We start from the raw sequence: 13,852 nt of genomic DNA, 5'->3' as shown, positions 1-13,852 counted from the left end.
ACAAAATCTGTCAGGAACTGGAGAGATGAGTTATTCTACTGTAACTGAAAAACTGGAGCACATTTGGGAATTTCTGTTAACATTGGGAATAGTGCCCTAAATGAAAATAACCGCATCAACAAAAAGAAATTCTTCTTTTTAGATCTGTCTTAAAAATGATAAAGAAATATCATATTAAAGAAGTTTTAAGTCTTTAAATGAAAAGAGAAACTAAAATAATAATAATTACGGTTTGCTACATACGTCACCATCACCTACCAGGGGAGAGCCAACACCCACAGTGTGAAAGAAAACATCCCTTTCAAGTCCATGGGGCAATTTTTACAAATTCGTTTTTCCTGAAGGGGGAAAAATAATCAGACAAATCAAAGGTATCTTTGGAAAATTTAATTTGGACCATATTTTCTCTCTTGCCGAAAACACCAAGTATTTCCTTACATTCTGGGTTCCACAGCTTACAAAGGGGCCAGTGGGTTTCCTGCAGTCACATACTGTACCGAACTTTCTATAGAAAGATCAGACATTTTCCAACCTTGCTTTTGAGTATTTCCTTTAAAGGTTCCTTACAATAAATGGCAAGTAAAACAAAGTAAGGCTTTATTTTCTCTTTTTTCCCCTTTTTTGGTACTGCGTGTTGGAGGAATAAGGAAGGAAGACGTGTCACGTGAAGTGTTGGTACTCTGGGAATTGCTGCTGGGTCCTGCGAGGTGCACCCATAATCCTGCGGCCCCGACGTGCCCCCATGGTGAGGAGCCTGGGAGCGGTAAGTGCGGCCAGTCACCGCTGCGTCACAGCACAGGAAGGTCTGCAGGCTGCCCGGGGCTTCTGGAGGCTCACAGAGGTCCTAACCTTCAGGAGTAATAAAGGAGCCAGAGCCAAATCACAACCAGAGGTCTCCCACCCAACACCACAGTACCACAGGTTCCCTTCCGAAGCAGGCCTTACAATAGGCATTTAAAGACTAAATGTAATTACTGAAAATGAAATGAGAAAAAAAATCCCTTTACTAATTTTTTGTATCAAATTAGTAAAATGAAAATAAAAGCATTTGATAAAACACATTTTCTATGTCAGAGGAAAACAATTCCCTTGCAAGATAATCTCAGTAATATATATTTGTCACTATTTATATATTTTTGGCTGGTGCACAAATTTCTTTAATTGCATCATCTGAGCAGCTTTGTCATCTTTCAAACTTGCAGTTTCATTAGCTTAAAAAAGGGATAAAGCAGCCAAATTAATACTAATTCTGGTTGCAGAACGACATTGCGGACGTTAACCTTCATCTTCTCAAGTGTTAAGAGCACATGATTAAAAGATCAGCACACAGTTTCCTCTCTTAACAGAAAACTAAGCAGCTAGTGTCATCAAATCTATATCTAGTAAACACAGGGCCCCTCTGAAATATAAAATTAAATTCTTTTGAGGAATAGGTTTGTGATTTTAGTTGTGCGGGATTTACATTTATTCAATTTTGTGGTAAAAATGCATGGTCTTCACTTCTTTGTAATATACAAGGGATTTTGTCATTGCCTCAGCAGGCTCTCACACACAGACAGCAGGCTGGGCTATGTGCTCTCAGAAACCCTGCAAAAACTCCTGCAGCTGGGTGACGATCTCTGTGTCCACCGTCTCCATGAGGGACTGGAAGCCTTGCTCTCCCAGGAGCTCTTGCTGTGCCTTAAGCTTCTCGTAGATAAACTGCTGCAACGACACTGTGTGGACTGGGTCCTTCAGGGCCAGCTGCAAGACAGAGAGGAGCCACAGCGCGTTAGAGAGGCAGAACACGTCCCTTCTCCCTGCAACTGCAAGGCTTGGTCATCACCTCTGCAGCAACACAACTGCTTCTGCCTCCCTGCTTACAAGAGAGTCTCAAAGAGTCCCACTGCAGAGAAGTCTGCCAGAGAGTTCATTCAGTCCGTCTAGCCTCAGTTCCCTAGGGCCTCTGAGCCCAAGTTATCTGACGAGCCCAATTTTGCAACAGCTCAGGGTTCATCCATGTAAAGAATCAAAACCTGATAGACAGAACATGCCGCAGAGCACTTAAACACAACGGTCCGGGCTTCCTCGCAGGCAGACCAGGTGCTCCTGGGGTAGCTTGGGGTGGCCCTCAGGATGGATGGAGGAAACCCTGCCCTCTCCTGCACTGCTGTGCTACTGACACTCATATATATGCTTCTGGTTAAGAGAAAAAGAGAAAGAAAAAGAATAAAGAAAAACAGATTAAAAAAAAAAAAAAAAACCACAAACATGTACTCCTCTCCCTCTGGGATATCTGGAAATCAGAAGAAACAGAATGAAAAGTAACCCACCATTCCACTTGCTAATGACAAGAATCACAACAGAAAACACCGTGGCCTCCTTTGTCTTTTCTGTGCGTGCGGCACACATACAGATACACCATGTGTGTGAGTCTTTAAATTTATACTATCACCCAAAGACTCCACTCCAACACGTTTTAAGAATTCTGTCTCTACGTGGCGCCTGGGTGGCTCAGTGGGTTAAAGCCTCTGCCTTCGGCTCAGGTCATGATCTCAGGGTCCTGGGATTGAGCCCTACGTCGGGCTCTCTGCTCAGCAGGGAGCCTTCTTCCTCCTCTCTCTCTCTCTGCCTGCCTCTCTGCCTACTTGTGATCTCTGTCTGTCAAATAAATAAATAAAATCTTTAAAAAAAAAAAGAATTCTGTATCTATTTATGTCATAATTTTTTGTTGAAGGCATGTTGAAATAATCATGGTATCAATACAATTCTAATACTGCCAAATAATCTATCACAAGTGCTGTTCTCTACGTTTCAGATTATTTCCTTATACCTAGCTCTACTTTTAAAGGATTACTAAAAGACACAGGCAATTTTATGATTCCTGATACGTATTATCAAGTTGCTTTTCCTATGGTGAGTGCAAATTTAAAAGGTATGAGAGTTTTCAGATAGTGACACTGTTTGTAAAACTGGTATTACTATTTAAATTCTTTATCATTTAAGAAGTGAAAAGTAACACACCCTACTTCAAGCCGTACATTTCTCTCATCATCAATAAAGGTGGATATCTGCAAGGCTTACGTAAAGAACATGAGCTTGTGTACCCAGTATGGCTGCACAGAAATTCTTCTTTTCCTTACTAATTCTCAATTTTATTTTAGGTAGATGAGGTAGCTGGATCACATCTGTTGTTTGGGCAATGTAAAGAAATTTGAAAATAATTACCACAAGTGGAAAATATAACTGAGAGACAGGGACAAAGGTGGCATGAATTTGAAATTAAACGCCTTAGGTGACAAATCCAGACTTACATGATAAATCCAAGGCAAGGATGAGTTCAGTTCTCACTGAAGGTGGACAGGAGAGAGAACATTAAGAAGAACTGTAAACACAAAGCCCTGCCTTCATAAGACTAAAGATATCACTGTACAAAATGCACAAAAACTGAAAATGAACTTTTACAAATATTTGCTCTTAAGCAAAATGCAGTAATGTTCAGTATTATTTTAACTAAAGTGCAAGAGATCTCTTGCTAAAGGGGATGTGTACTTTGTTGAAATATCAAGAATTATCTGTAACAAACCATCTGCTACAATATAAGAGAAACAGAACTGAGCTTGAAATTGATGTTCAGACAAGTGACTCCAACTACTGAAATGAGCTTGGGAGAGTGCTTTAAACGCTTTCACTTGGCTATAAAAAACTGCTAGCAGTTAACTTACCAAATCTCCATCCTTTAATTTTCAACAGATTAATAAAAAGGAAAACTATCATAATATCAGTACCCACCAGATATGGCATACCACTATAACGGTATAATTTTTTTAAGTATATTCATCAGTCATGCAAAGATTAAAAGCATTAGTCTCCTATGGAAGGAAAGCTGTGGAAGGAAGAAGGAAGAAAAAAAATACAGAATCTCCAAATGCATATATTAAAAAATCTTTTAAAAAAAACAAGTTTTTCTTAGCTAAAAAGATCACATTAGCAAATAAATGTCTATTTTGGCTTGTGGTAGAAATTCATTCATCACAGCTACTAATACTTTCTTTTGAAGAAATCTATGAGTGGAAGCCTAGTGAGGAACCCAGACTCCTGGACCCTCCAGACGGTGACCAAATGGAACAGCCACTTTTGTCAAAGCAGTGTCAAAAGAAGGCAGCTAAAACAGATGGTTTATTAAGATTCAGAATCTAGTAATACCAAAAAATGTCCAGGTTTCAATAAAAAAAAAAAAATCACTCATAACCAAAAGGAGGTGTCAAGGGCAGGAGGGAAAAGGGTTTTATTATAAAAGGGCAACACAGAGGTCTTCGGAGCAATGGAAATGTCTCAACCTTGATTCTTATTCATGCTAATATTCTGATCGTGACGCTATAGTTTCACAAGATGTTGTGAGTGGGGGACATGGACAGCAACACATCACAAACCAGAGAGCTCAGTGATATGGTAACCTCAAACACCAAGAATACACTAGGAGCCATGCAATTAATTTCCTAAAGGTAAATGACCAAAACAGTTTGGTACCTACAGGCCCAAACTGAAACAAGTTAATCACTGAGGAATCTTACAAAATCAGAAACTGTTTACTCTTCTTTTCCACTCATTTCCAATAGTGTGATTATCTGGTGTAGGTTTGCTCAGATCTACAAATGTGAAAAGATAAAAACCTTCTACAGAAAAAACAAAGGAAACAGTATTGAGGCTCCGCTGACAACACAGAAACACTGGGAATAATGAGAAGAGACAGCAAACTCTTCAAAAACAGACCCAGGCTAGGTGTGCCCTGTGGTACTCTGGATCGTATCCTGCAACTAACAGCATTAGTGAGAAACTGGGTGGTACCTAAATAAAGTCTGGGCGGTAGTACACAGTAATATACCAGCGTCGGTTTCTCAACTTAGACAAACATGCCCTGGTAACGTAACATGCTGACATGAGGGAAAACTGGATGAGGAGCACATGAGGAGAGCTACCTCTGCTACTTCCCCGGAAACCTAAAACTGTTCCAAAATAAAAAAGGCACCTCTCTTTTATGCCAGTATCATACTGTTTTAATTACTGTGGCTTTGTGATCAGTTGTGAAAGCAGAAAGTGTGACGCTTCCCAAGCTCTGTTCTTCTTTAAGACTGTTTTGGCTACTCAATGTCTTTCATGGTTCCTATGAATTTTAGAACTATGTTTTCTATTTCTGTAAGAAATGTCACTGGAATTTCAATAGGAATTGCACTGAATCTGAAGATGGCCTTAGGTAGTATGGACATCTTAATATAAAGTCCTCCAACCCATGAATACAAGTATCTATTTGCTTACATCTTAATTCCTTTCATCAATGTTTTGTAGTTTTCAGTGTACGTCTTTCACTTCCTTAGTTAAATTTATGCTTAAGTCTTTTGTTCCTTTGATGCTGCCATACATGAGATTTGTTTTCTTAATTTCCTTTTCAGATTGTTTAGTATATAAAATACAACTGATTGAATTTATTTATTATCTCCAGGTATTTTTAAAAATAGATTTTTAGTTTTTTTCTATGTACAAGATCATCTCATCTGCAAAAAGGGACAATTTTTCTCCTACTTTTGCAATTTGCATGCTTTCATTTCTTTTTCTTGCCTAATTGCTCTGAGTAGGATTTCAGGTACTATGTAGGATATACAGAACAGTTAACAAAAAATAAGTCCAGAAATAATGTCACACATATATAGCCAAATGACCTTCAACAAGGGTACCAAAAGTAGACAATGACTAAAGGATAGTCTCTTCAACAAATGGTGTTTAGAAAACCAGATATCCAAATGAAAAAGAATGAAATCCTTATCTTTCACCACACAGAAAACCAGCTCAAAATGAGTAAAACTTAAACATAAGGCTCCTAGGGGAAAAAGCTTCATGCCATTCGCCTTGGCCAAGATTTCACAGATAGGTCAACAGAAGCACAGGCTACAAAAGGAAAACTGGCAAGAAAGATGATAATAAACAAATTTTATAAGTTATTTAAATAAATTTTAAAAGTGCATCCTTCTGTGGTCATTTGGTGTGGGTAAAGCCTGCCTAGACACCTCAATTAACTTCACAAATGTTCAATTATACAACATCTAAGCAGCAAGGCTGGCATGTTCATTTTTGAAATGAGAAAAAAATTAGGTCTCTAGGCTTTGAGTAACATTCAAGGTTGATTTTTCTCAAGTTAATGACATCAAAAGAACCAGAATACACACCTCCAAATTCCTGGTTTTGTTCTCTTTCTACTACTTCCATATGCCTAACCCCCATTCTCATCCTCCACGAAAAGTACATGATCATTTAAGAAATATTTCCATTAAAATGGTTAAGATAAAATTAGAACCTTATAATAGATTTCTGTTATTAGAAGATAATTACCCAGAAATCCTGACTCTAGGGCAATGCCAAATAAATTAAGTGTTAATAGCCTAACTCACTTCAAAAGTCCATACACTGGATTTTAATAAGCAAGTCGTTTGGTACTCCTTGACAGTGAAATTATTACTTTAAGGCAGAAGGGTTCTGGTTGAACTGTCTCAGGTTTCTCTGTTGGTAATTATAGCCTTCTGACATTTGCCTCGATCCGTAAGATGGTTAGTTTTCAAGTTGGTATAGGATTTTTAGCTCCTGTGGTGCCACTTACAGGATGTAACATTTCTTGTTCTTTGAGATTTTGAGTTCTTAAAACTAAAAAATATTTCACTGCATTAAATCAGCATTTTTACCCAGCAGGAATTCACATAGCTGAATCCTTTATTTTTCTTAGGTTATGGGGTATATCATATCACTGTTCATTTTATAAGCCTCCATATACCCACGGTAATTTTTCAGAAATTATTTTCTGTAAAGTTATTTCTGTTGGAATTTTGCTAGAGAGAAAAAGTTTCCTACCTTTATTTTATTTTTTTTTAAGATTTTATTTTATTTTATTTGACAGATAGAGATCACAAGTAGGCAGAGAGGCAGGCAGAGAGAGAGAGAGGAGGAAGCAGGCTCCCTGCCGAGCAGAGAGCCCGATGCGGGGCTCGATCCCAGGACTCTGGAATCATGCATGACCTGAGTCGAAGGCAGAGGCTTTAATCCACTGAGCCACCCAGGCGTCCCAGTTTCCTACCTTTAAATATGCAAAAGATTTTTGTAATAGTGATATACTTTCCATGAAACCTGGCAGAATATGTATAACCACACTAGCTATGCAACAAAAATCTTAAAGGAAAATTTGCCTACAACAATGTATTTCACCATGTAGTCTTCAAAAGTTCCTTGGTTTGATCTTTGCCTTAAAATTCCCCTTTTTGATCTCTCATTGTTTCACTACAGGGAACTGTAAATTTCTGAAATATAGCTATATCTAAATTTCTAAAATCTGTTGGATGTAAACTCTCCTAACTTAGTGACTTAACAAAGAGTTTGAGTCCTCTAGATGCCAACCAGAACCCATCTCATCAATAGCGCTCAGCAATGCAAATTTACTAATTAAACCCAGTGTGGAACTCAAATTCCAAGGTAGCCGGCAAGATTTTTATCATCCCTATTGTAGCTGTCCACTGAGGAATTTAGACCATGGTTTCCATATGATGAACTTGTGAGTAAAGGAGCTGTTTTACACTGCTAGGTCTAGAATGACTGGGACTCAGACTTCATGAGATAAAAAGGACAGTGCATATATACAAAAATGTAAATTGTAATTTAGCGATTAGCTGTTACCCAGGTTTTCTGATAGAATTGTTTTTCTCTCCATCAGTCCCAGACCATTACTACTTGGGTTATTTTTACTCTACTTTCAGTCTTATTCTGGTTATATCTTTCTAGGTGCTTCAAATCTTTACAAAGCAAGCTTAAGAAAAATGCACAATTATCAATGAGCCAAAGTAAGTATTTCAAGCCCAGATCTGAGCAACAAAAGATCTGTTTATGTCTTCACATTTGTTTCAGTATGGTATGTGATTAAATAGCAATCACAATATTTTATCTGCATTTACTAAATTTTAATCACGAGCAAGGCGTGTGCTCAGCACACGCTAGGTCTTTTACACATTTTATTTCGTTTAAAACTCACAATAAGGAATCCTGAGGAAAGGAAACCCACAGCATATAACTAAACATTTCCGCAGAGTGGATTTCACTGATAGCAGCACACTGGGTATCATGTGAGGAACACTGAGAATTGCTGATGGCTAAGTCCCACTTCTAGAGATTTTGGTGTAACTGGTTTCAGGCACTAGAATTTTTAAAAGTTCACAATAATCTGATGTATATTTAAGAGAAAGAGTGCTATAGAAAATTCTGAAAAGAACAGTTTTGAGGACTAAAACTTCAAGTAAGCCCAAGAAAATCTTTACAGATATCTTCATATTCATTAAAATAAGTATGGTAATAGACTAAATAAAACATACAACATTTCAAAATAAAAACTCTTAAATTATGGGGCGCCTGGGTGGCTCAGTGGGTTAAGCCGCTGCCTTCGGCTCAGGTCATGATCCCAGGTCCTGGGGTCGAGCCCCACATCAGGCTTTCTGCTCAGCGGGGAGCCTGCTTCCTCCTCTCTCTCTGCCTGCCTCTCTGCCTACTTGTGATTTCTCTCTGTCAAATAAATAAATAAAATCTTTAAAAAAAAAAAACAACTCTTAAATTAGTAATTCTAAGCCCTATAAACATAATTCCCATATACAACCCCATATTCTATAAACTCTTCAGGGATTCCTTTTTCCTTTCTCCTTTTCTCTTTTGGTTTCAATGAGACATTTATGAGGTCCTTTTGCTTTACTGTAGGCAAATTAGGGAGTGGCAATGTCCCCCCCAACCTTTTTTTTTTTTTTTTTTTTTACTCACCAACCAAAAGTTTGATGCCTTTTTTTATTGTAGTTTTTGACTCTAGAATTCCAAAGGATTCCCCACATCACAAGGTAAGTAAAATACAAATCTGTAAGGGACCTTTATTTTGCCTGCTTTTCCTAACTGGTTATTGCTAGTTAGTATCAGCAATACACACTGACATATTTTTCACTTAATTGGTTATCTACTCTCCCCATTTGATTCGTTGATTTTCCTGGACTTTTCTGACTTAACAATCCATTTAAATGACAAATGACTTATCTCTGTTTTTAGATTACTTATACCCACACTAACTCAAACGCCCTCTTGCTCTCTTTCTTCTCATCACATTGGCTAGAAATTCTACCTGACAGACTATCACTAAAATTTTTTCCTCTTCCTCCTAGGTACACAGATAGACCACATCTCCCAGTCAATAGGATGTGAGCAAAAAAGATGTGTCATAACACACCCTACTCTTAAACCACTCCTACTCATTCTTTTTCTCCCTGTCTCCCAACAAGACAGAAGCCAAAGTGGCAGCACCCTCAGCACATCTAGATCATTCCTGAATGACTCCAAGAATTACATACCTACTCACAATCCTCTCTTTTTTGTGTTTTTCCTGAGTGAAAAAAATATATATTGATATTCCAGGGGCCTGTTTTAGAAGATGACATTCTCCAGCATTTAGATCATTCTCAATAGTGGTAGATTCAAATAGCTATTTCAAAAATCATATTGAAGTCATATTCTTCTATTTCTATTTCACTAACAAATTTTACCAGGAATAAATGCCAAATTTAATGTTGGATTAAATTTGCTAATGGTCACTTCCTGTTTTGCATCTATTTTTATAAATAAAAAAATTACTATTGTCTTTTTTTCTGTTTTATTCTTTTCCTGACAGTTGCCATAGTTTTCTAGGTTTAATCTTTTCCTTAAAATTTGATAGTACAAAAAGAAAGAAAAAAGGAATGCAGGAAAAATAGGGAGAAAGAAAAAGAAAAAAAGGGAGAGGAGAGAGGGAAGACAAGCTGCTGCTAAAAGGTATCACTAGTAAAATTAAATGCATTAAACTACATTTCTTTTTAAATTAATAATACATTTCAATAAAACCTTATGAAATGAACAAATAAGAAACATCACTAAGGGAGGTTTTTTAAAATTTGCTTTTTAGAAAAATGGAGAGACAATCCAAAACATTTCTTCCATGGTTATAAGTCTATCTCTACCTGGTCCTAAGTTGGTTTTTAATTTTTCACATTTTGGAAACTATATTTTATGAAAAAATTGTCTATTCTGACAAGATTTTTCCATTGACTAGCCAGGACTTGCATGCATAATTCCTGAAGTTATATGTGTCCTTATACCTAACATTTTATATTTATGTTCACCCCTGCCACACCTCACCTTGAATGTGGCCCACCAGAGTAGGGCTTTGGGAGGTCAGGTGAGCCATGGAGTTTTGGCTCAGGTCTGTTTTTCAGCAGGCCCTCTGGGTTGCCCATCCTCTGGTAACTTCCTAGTTCCAGAATGTATAATTGGACTGAACACATTTAGCATCTAGCAGAATCCCCATACTGAGTTCTGGGTTTCCTTAAAGCTGACTTTCTTTTACTCACATCTTGAAATAAGCTGGGTTTTTTTTTGTTTTGTTTTTTGTTTAAGATTTTATTTATTTGAGAGAGAGTAAGAGAGCACAAAGCAGGGAGAGGGGCAGAGGGATAGGGAGAAGCAGACTTCCTGCTGAACAGGGAGCACGACTCAACTTGGGGCTTGATCCCAGGACCCTGGGATTATGACCTGAGCTGAAGGCAGATGCTTAACCGACTGAGCCAACCAGGCATCCCTAAAATGAGCTCTGAGTTAGTTTATTTTCATTGTTTCTTTTTGATAATAAAATTACAGAAGACTATGAATAATTTAGTTGTATCCACATATTTTAAGTGTAATAATCTCACTGTGGTAGGTCACCTGCTCAAATTGGCAAGCTTCCTCTTTAAAATACTGTTTAAAAAAACTTTGTGATCGGTATTTTTTCTCAACCTTTGTTTAATTTCTGGTTTTACTTCATTGTGGTAAAAAAATATGATCTGTACTATTTCTACTCTGAGAAATTTGGTCTCCTTTATAAGCCTAAAATTTTACATACATTTCATGAACATTTGAAAAATGTTTATTCTATCAATAGTATAGAATTTTTATTTACATAACAAGTCAGGAAACGACAGATGCTGGCGATGATGCGGAGAAAGGGGAACCCTCCTACACTGTTGGTGGGAATGCAAGCTGGTGCAGCCATTCTGGAAAACAGCATGGAGGTTCCTCAAAAAGTTGAAAATAGAGCTACCTTCGACCCAGCAATTGCACTACTGGGTATTTACCCTAAAGATACAAATGTAGTGATCTGAAGGGGCACATGCACCCGAATGTTTATAGCGGCAATGTCCACAATAGCCAGACTACAGAAAGAACCTAGATATCCATCAACATATGAATGGATAAAGAAGATGTGGTAGGTATATATATACAACGGAATACTATGCAGCCATCAAAAGAAATGAAATCTTGTCATTTGTGACTACATGGATGGAACTAGAGGGTATTATGCTTAGCAAAATAAGTCAATCAGAGAAACACAACTATCATATGATCTCCCTGATATGAGGAAGTGGAGATGCAATGTGGGGGGCTTAGGGGGTAGGAGAAGAATAAATGAAACAAGATGGGATCAGGAGGGAGACAAACCATAAGAGACTCTTACTGTCCTAAAACAAACTGAGGGTGACCGGGGGGAGGTGGGTAGGGAGAGGGTGGTGGGGTTATGGACATTGGGGAGGGTATGTGATATGTTGAGTGCTGTGAAGTGTGTAAACCTGGCGATTCACAGACCTGTACCCCTGGGGTTAATAATACATTATATGTTTATAAAAAAATTTAGAAACTTTAAAAAAAAAAAGAATTTCTATTTATAGGCACTAAATTAAGTTTAGTGCCTGTGATTATATTGTTCAGTTCTGGATTCAACTAAACATGTAAGATCCCAAGACCACCACAGGCTATTCTTAGCATCAGTTTACTCAGAAGAGGATAGGAATGATGAGATACCACAAAATGGTAATGTTTAAGGAGAATACGACAAATTTTACACCATTAAAAATGTTGTGATCTGGGGCACCCAGGTGGCTCAGTTGGTTAAGTGTCTGCCTTTAGCTCAGAAAACAGCTCTGTGTCGGGCTCCCTGATCATCAGGTAACCTGCTTCTCCCTCTCCCTCTGCTACTCCCCCTCCCCTTGCTGCTCCCCCTCCTTGTGCTGTTTCTCTCTCTCCCTCTCTCTCTCTGTCAAATAAATAAATAAAATCTTTAAAAAATATATTATGACCATAGATGCATTTTTCGAATCCTATAAATTACAGCAGTAAATCAAGGATGATCTTTATGGAGTATCTCTAATATTTAAAAGAAATCAATTCTAATGCATCACTAAACTAATAAATAATTGAAAAATATCCTTTTTCCATTCATGTTATCAAAATAAAATGACTGCATAACCAAGTGTAACTGAATATTCAGGGGTATGCAATCACTGTTTCTAAATTAGGAAACAAAAAACTTATTAGACAGATGTAAAGGTATTACTTCTCAGTAGTGCCTGTGTCCTACTTCCTTTCCAGAAATACCATCAATACTCATGTTAGTCCATTCTGTGACAGAATATACTATAAAACCAAACGTGTGCCTCGATCCAGTTAAATTTAGTTTCCAGGTGATACAGAAAAGAGGATAAAGAGAAACAAGAAAAATTTGCTGAGTTTTCTATTTACAATTTAAATGTCATCTTTAGATTGAGTTTTCTGAGTATCACTTATTTCTGCCAATACTGTTATGAAAGGGATTGAAAAATCAACGTCACAAGTGTGAGCCACCCTATTATAGGAAACACCTGCTCCCTTACATCTCCTTACTGCTCCAGCTGCCTCTATGGTTCCAAGAAGTGAGATCACTGAGTACATCTTATGAGAATCTCAAGTTTTTTGATAAAATGCTTTATAAGCTTAAGCTATCAGATGAAAGGTTAAAAAGGGCTATAAATAGGAAATGCCAAAAGGAAACTTACAAAGGCAAGAACATTCAGTAATAAAAACTGGGATTATCATTTCATCAAAGCATAAACCTCAATAACTTATAAAAATGACAGAATATAATGGGAATGAATGGGGGAACAAAAACTTTTTATTGTGACCATCTGCTGATACAGCAAAATCATTGAAGAAACTGGTATTTTAAGATCTGCATTAACTCACTATTTCTGGGAAGGGAAATACTGTTCTATGGCTCTTTAACCTAAATTTGCTGGAATACGTGACATGACCTCATGCATGATTTAAACTATGTAGTGTAGGGGTGCCTAGGTGCCTCAGTCAGTTGAGTGACCGACTCTTGACTTTGGTTCAGGTCATGATCTCAGAGTCATAAGATACAGTCCTGCATCAGGGCTCAAACTGGGTATGGAGCCTGCTTGGGATTCTCTCTCCCTCTTTCCCTCTGCACCCCAACCCCCCATTACATGCTCCCATGCATGCTCCCTCTCAGAACAAAACAAAATCCAACCATTATAACATGCATCTATAGCTGTTCAATTAAAAAACAAAAACTATGGGACTTCATCAAGATAAAAAGATTCTACACAGTTAAGGAAACAATCAACAAAACTAACAGGTTACCTGCAGAATGAGAGAAGATATGTGCAAATGACATCTGATAAAGGGCTAGTATCCAGAATATATAAAGAACTTATCAAACTCAACACCCAAAAACCAAATAATCCAGTTAAGAAATGGGCAGAAGACAATAGACCCTTCTCCAAAGAAGACATCCAGATGGCTAACAGAAACATGAAAAGATGCTCAGCATTACTCATTATCAGGGAAATACAAATCAAAACCACAATGAGATGCCACTTTACTCACATCTGCCAGAATGGCTAAAATTAACAACATAGGAAACAAAAGATGTTGGTGAGGATGCAGAAAAAAGGGAACCCTCTTA

The 13,852-nt window shown here is 37.5% G+C and overlaps 1 protein-coding gene across 3 annotated transcripts in view; it reads right to left on the bottom strand.

Annotated features, from left to right (window-relative positions):
* Positions 1 to 372: 372 nt before the first annotated feature.
* Positions 373 to 13,852, bottom strand: part of IPO11 (importin 11) — a 214,877-nt gene continuing 201,397 nt past the window's right edge. For 2 of the 3 annotated variants that reach the window (XM_047731303.1, XM_047731304.1), the window contains exon 30: positions 373 to 1,743. In XM_047731303.1, coding sequence (XP_047587259.1) covers positions 1,579 to 1,743 — 165 coding nt within the window. In that variant the 3' untranslated portion in view covers positions 373 to 1,578. The remainder of the gene's footprint in view (positions 1,744 to 13,852) is intronic. The other variant, XR_007127672.1, reaches the window with a different exon arrangement.

Source organism: Lutra lutra, chromosome 5, assembly GCF_902655055.1.
Source record: "Lutra lutra chromosome 5, mLutLut1.2, whole genome shotgun sequence".
Classification (NCBI taxonomy): Eukaryota; Metazoa; Chordata; class Mammalia; order Carnivora; family Mustelidae; genus Lutra; species Lutra lutra.
This window is presented reverse-complemented; position numbering and strand designations above follow the sequence as displayed.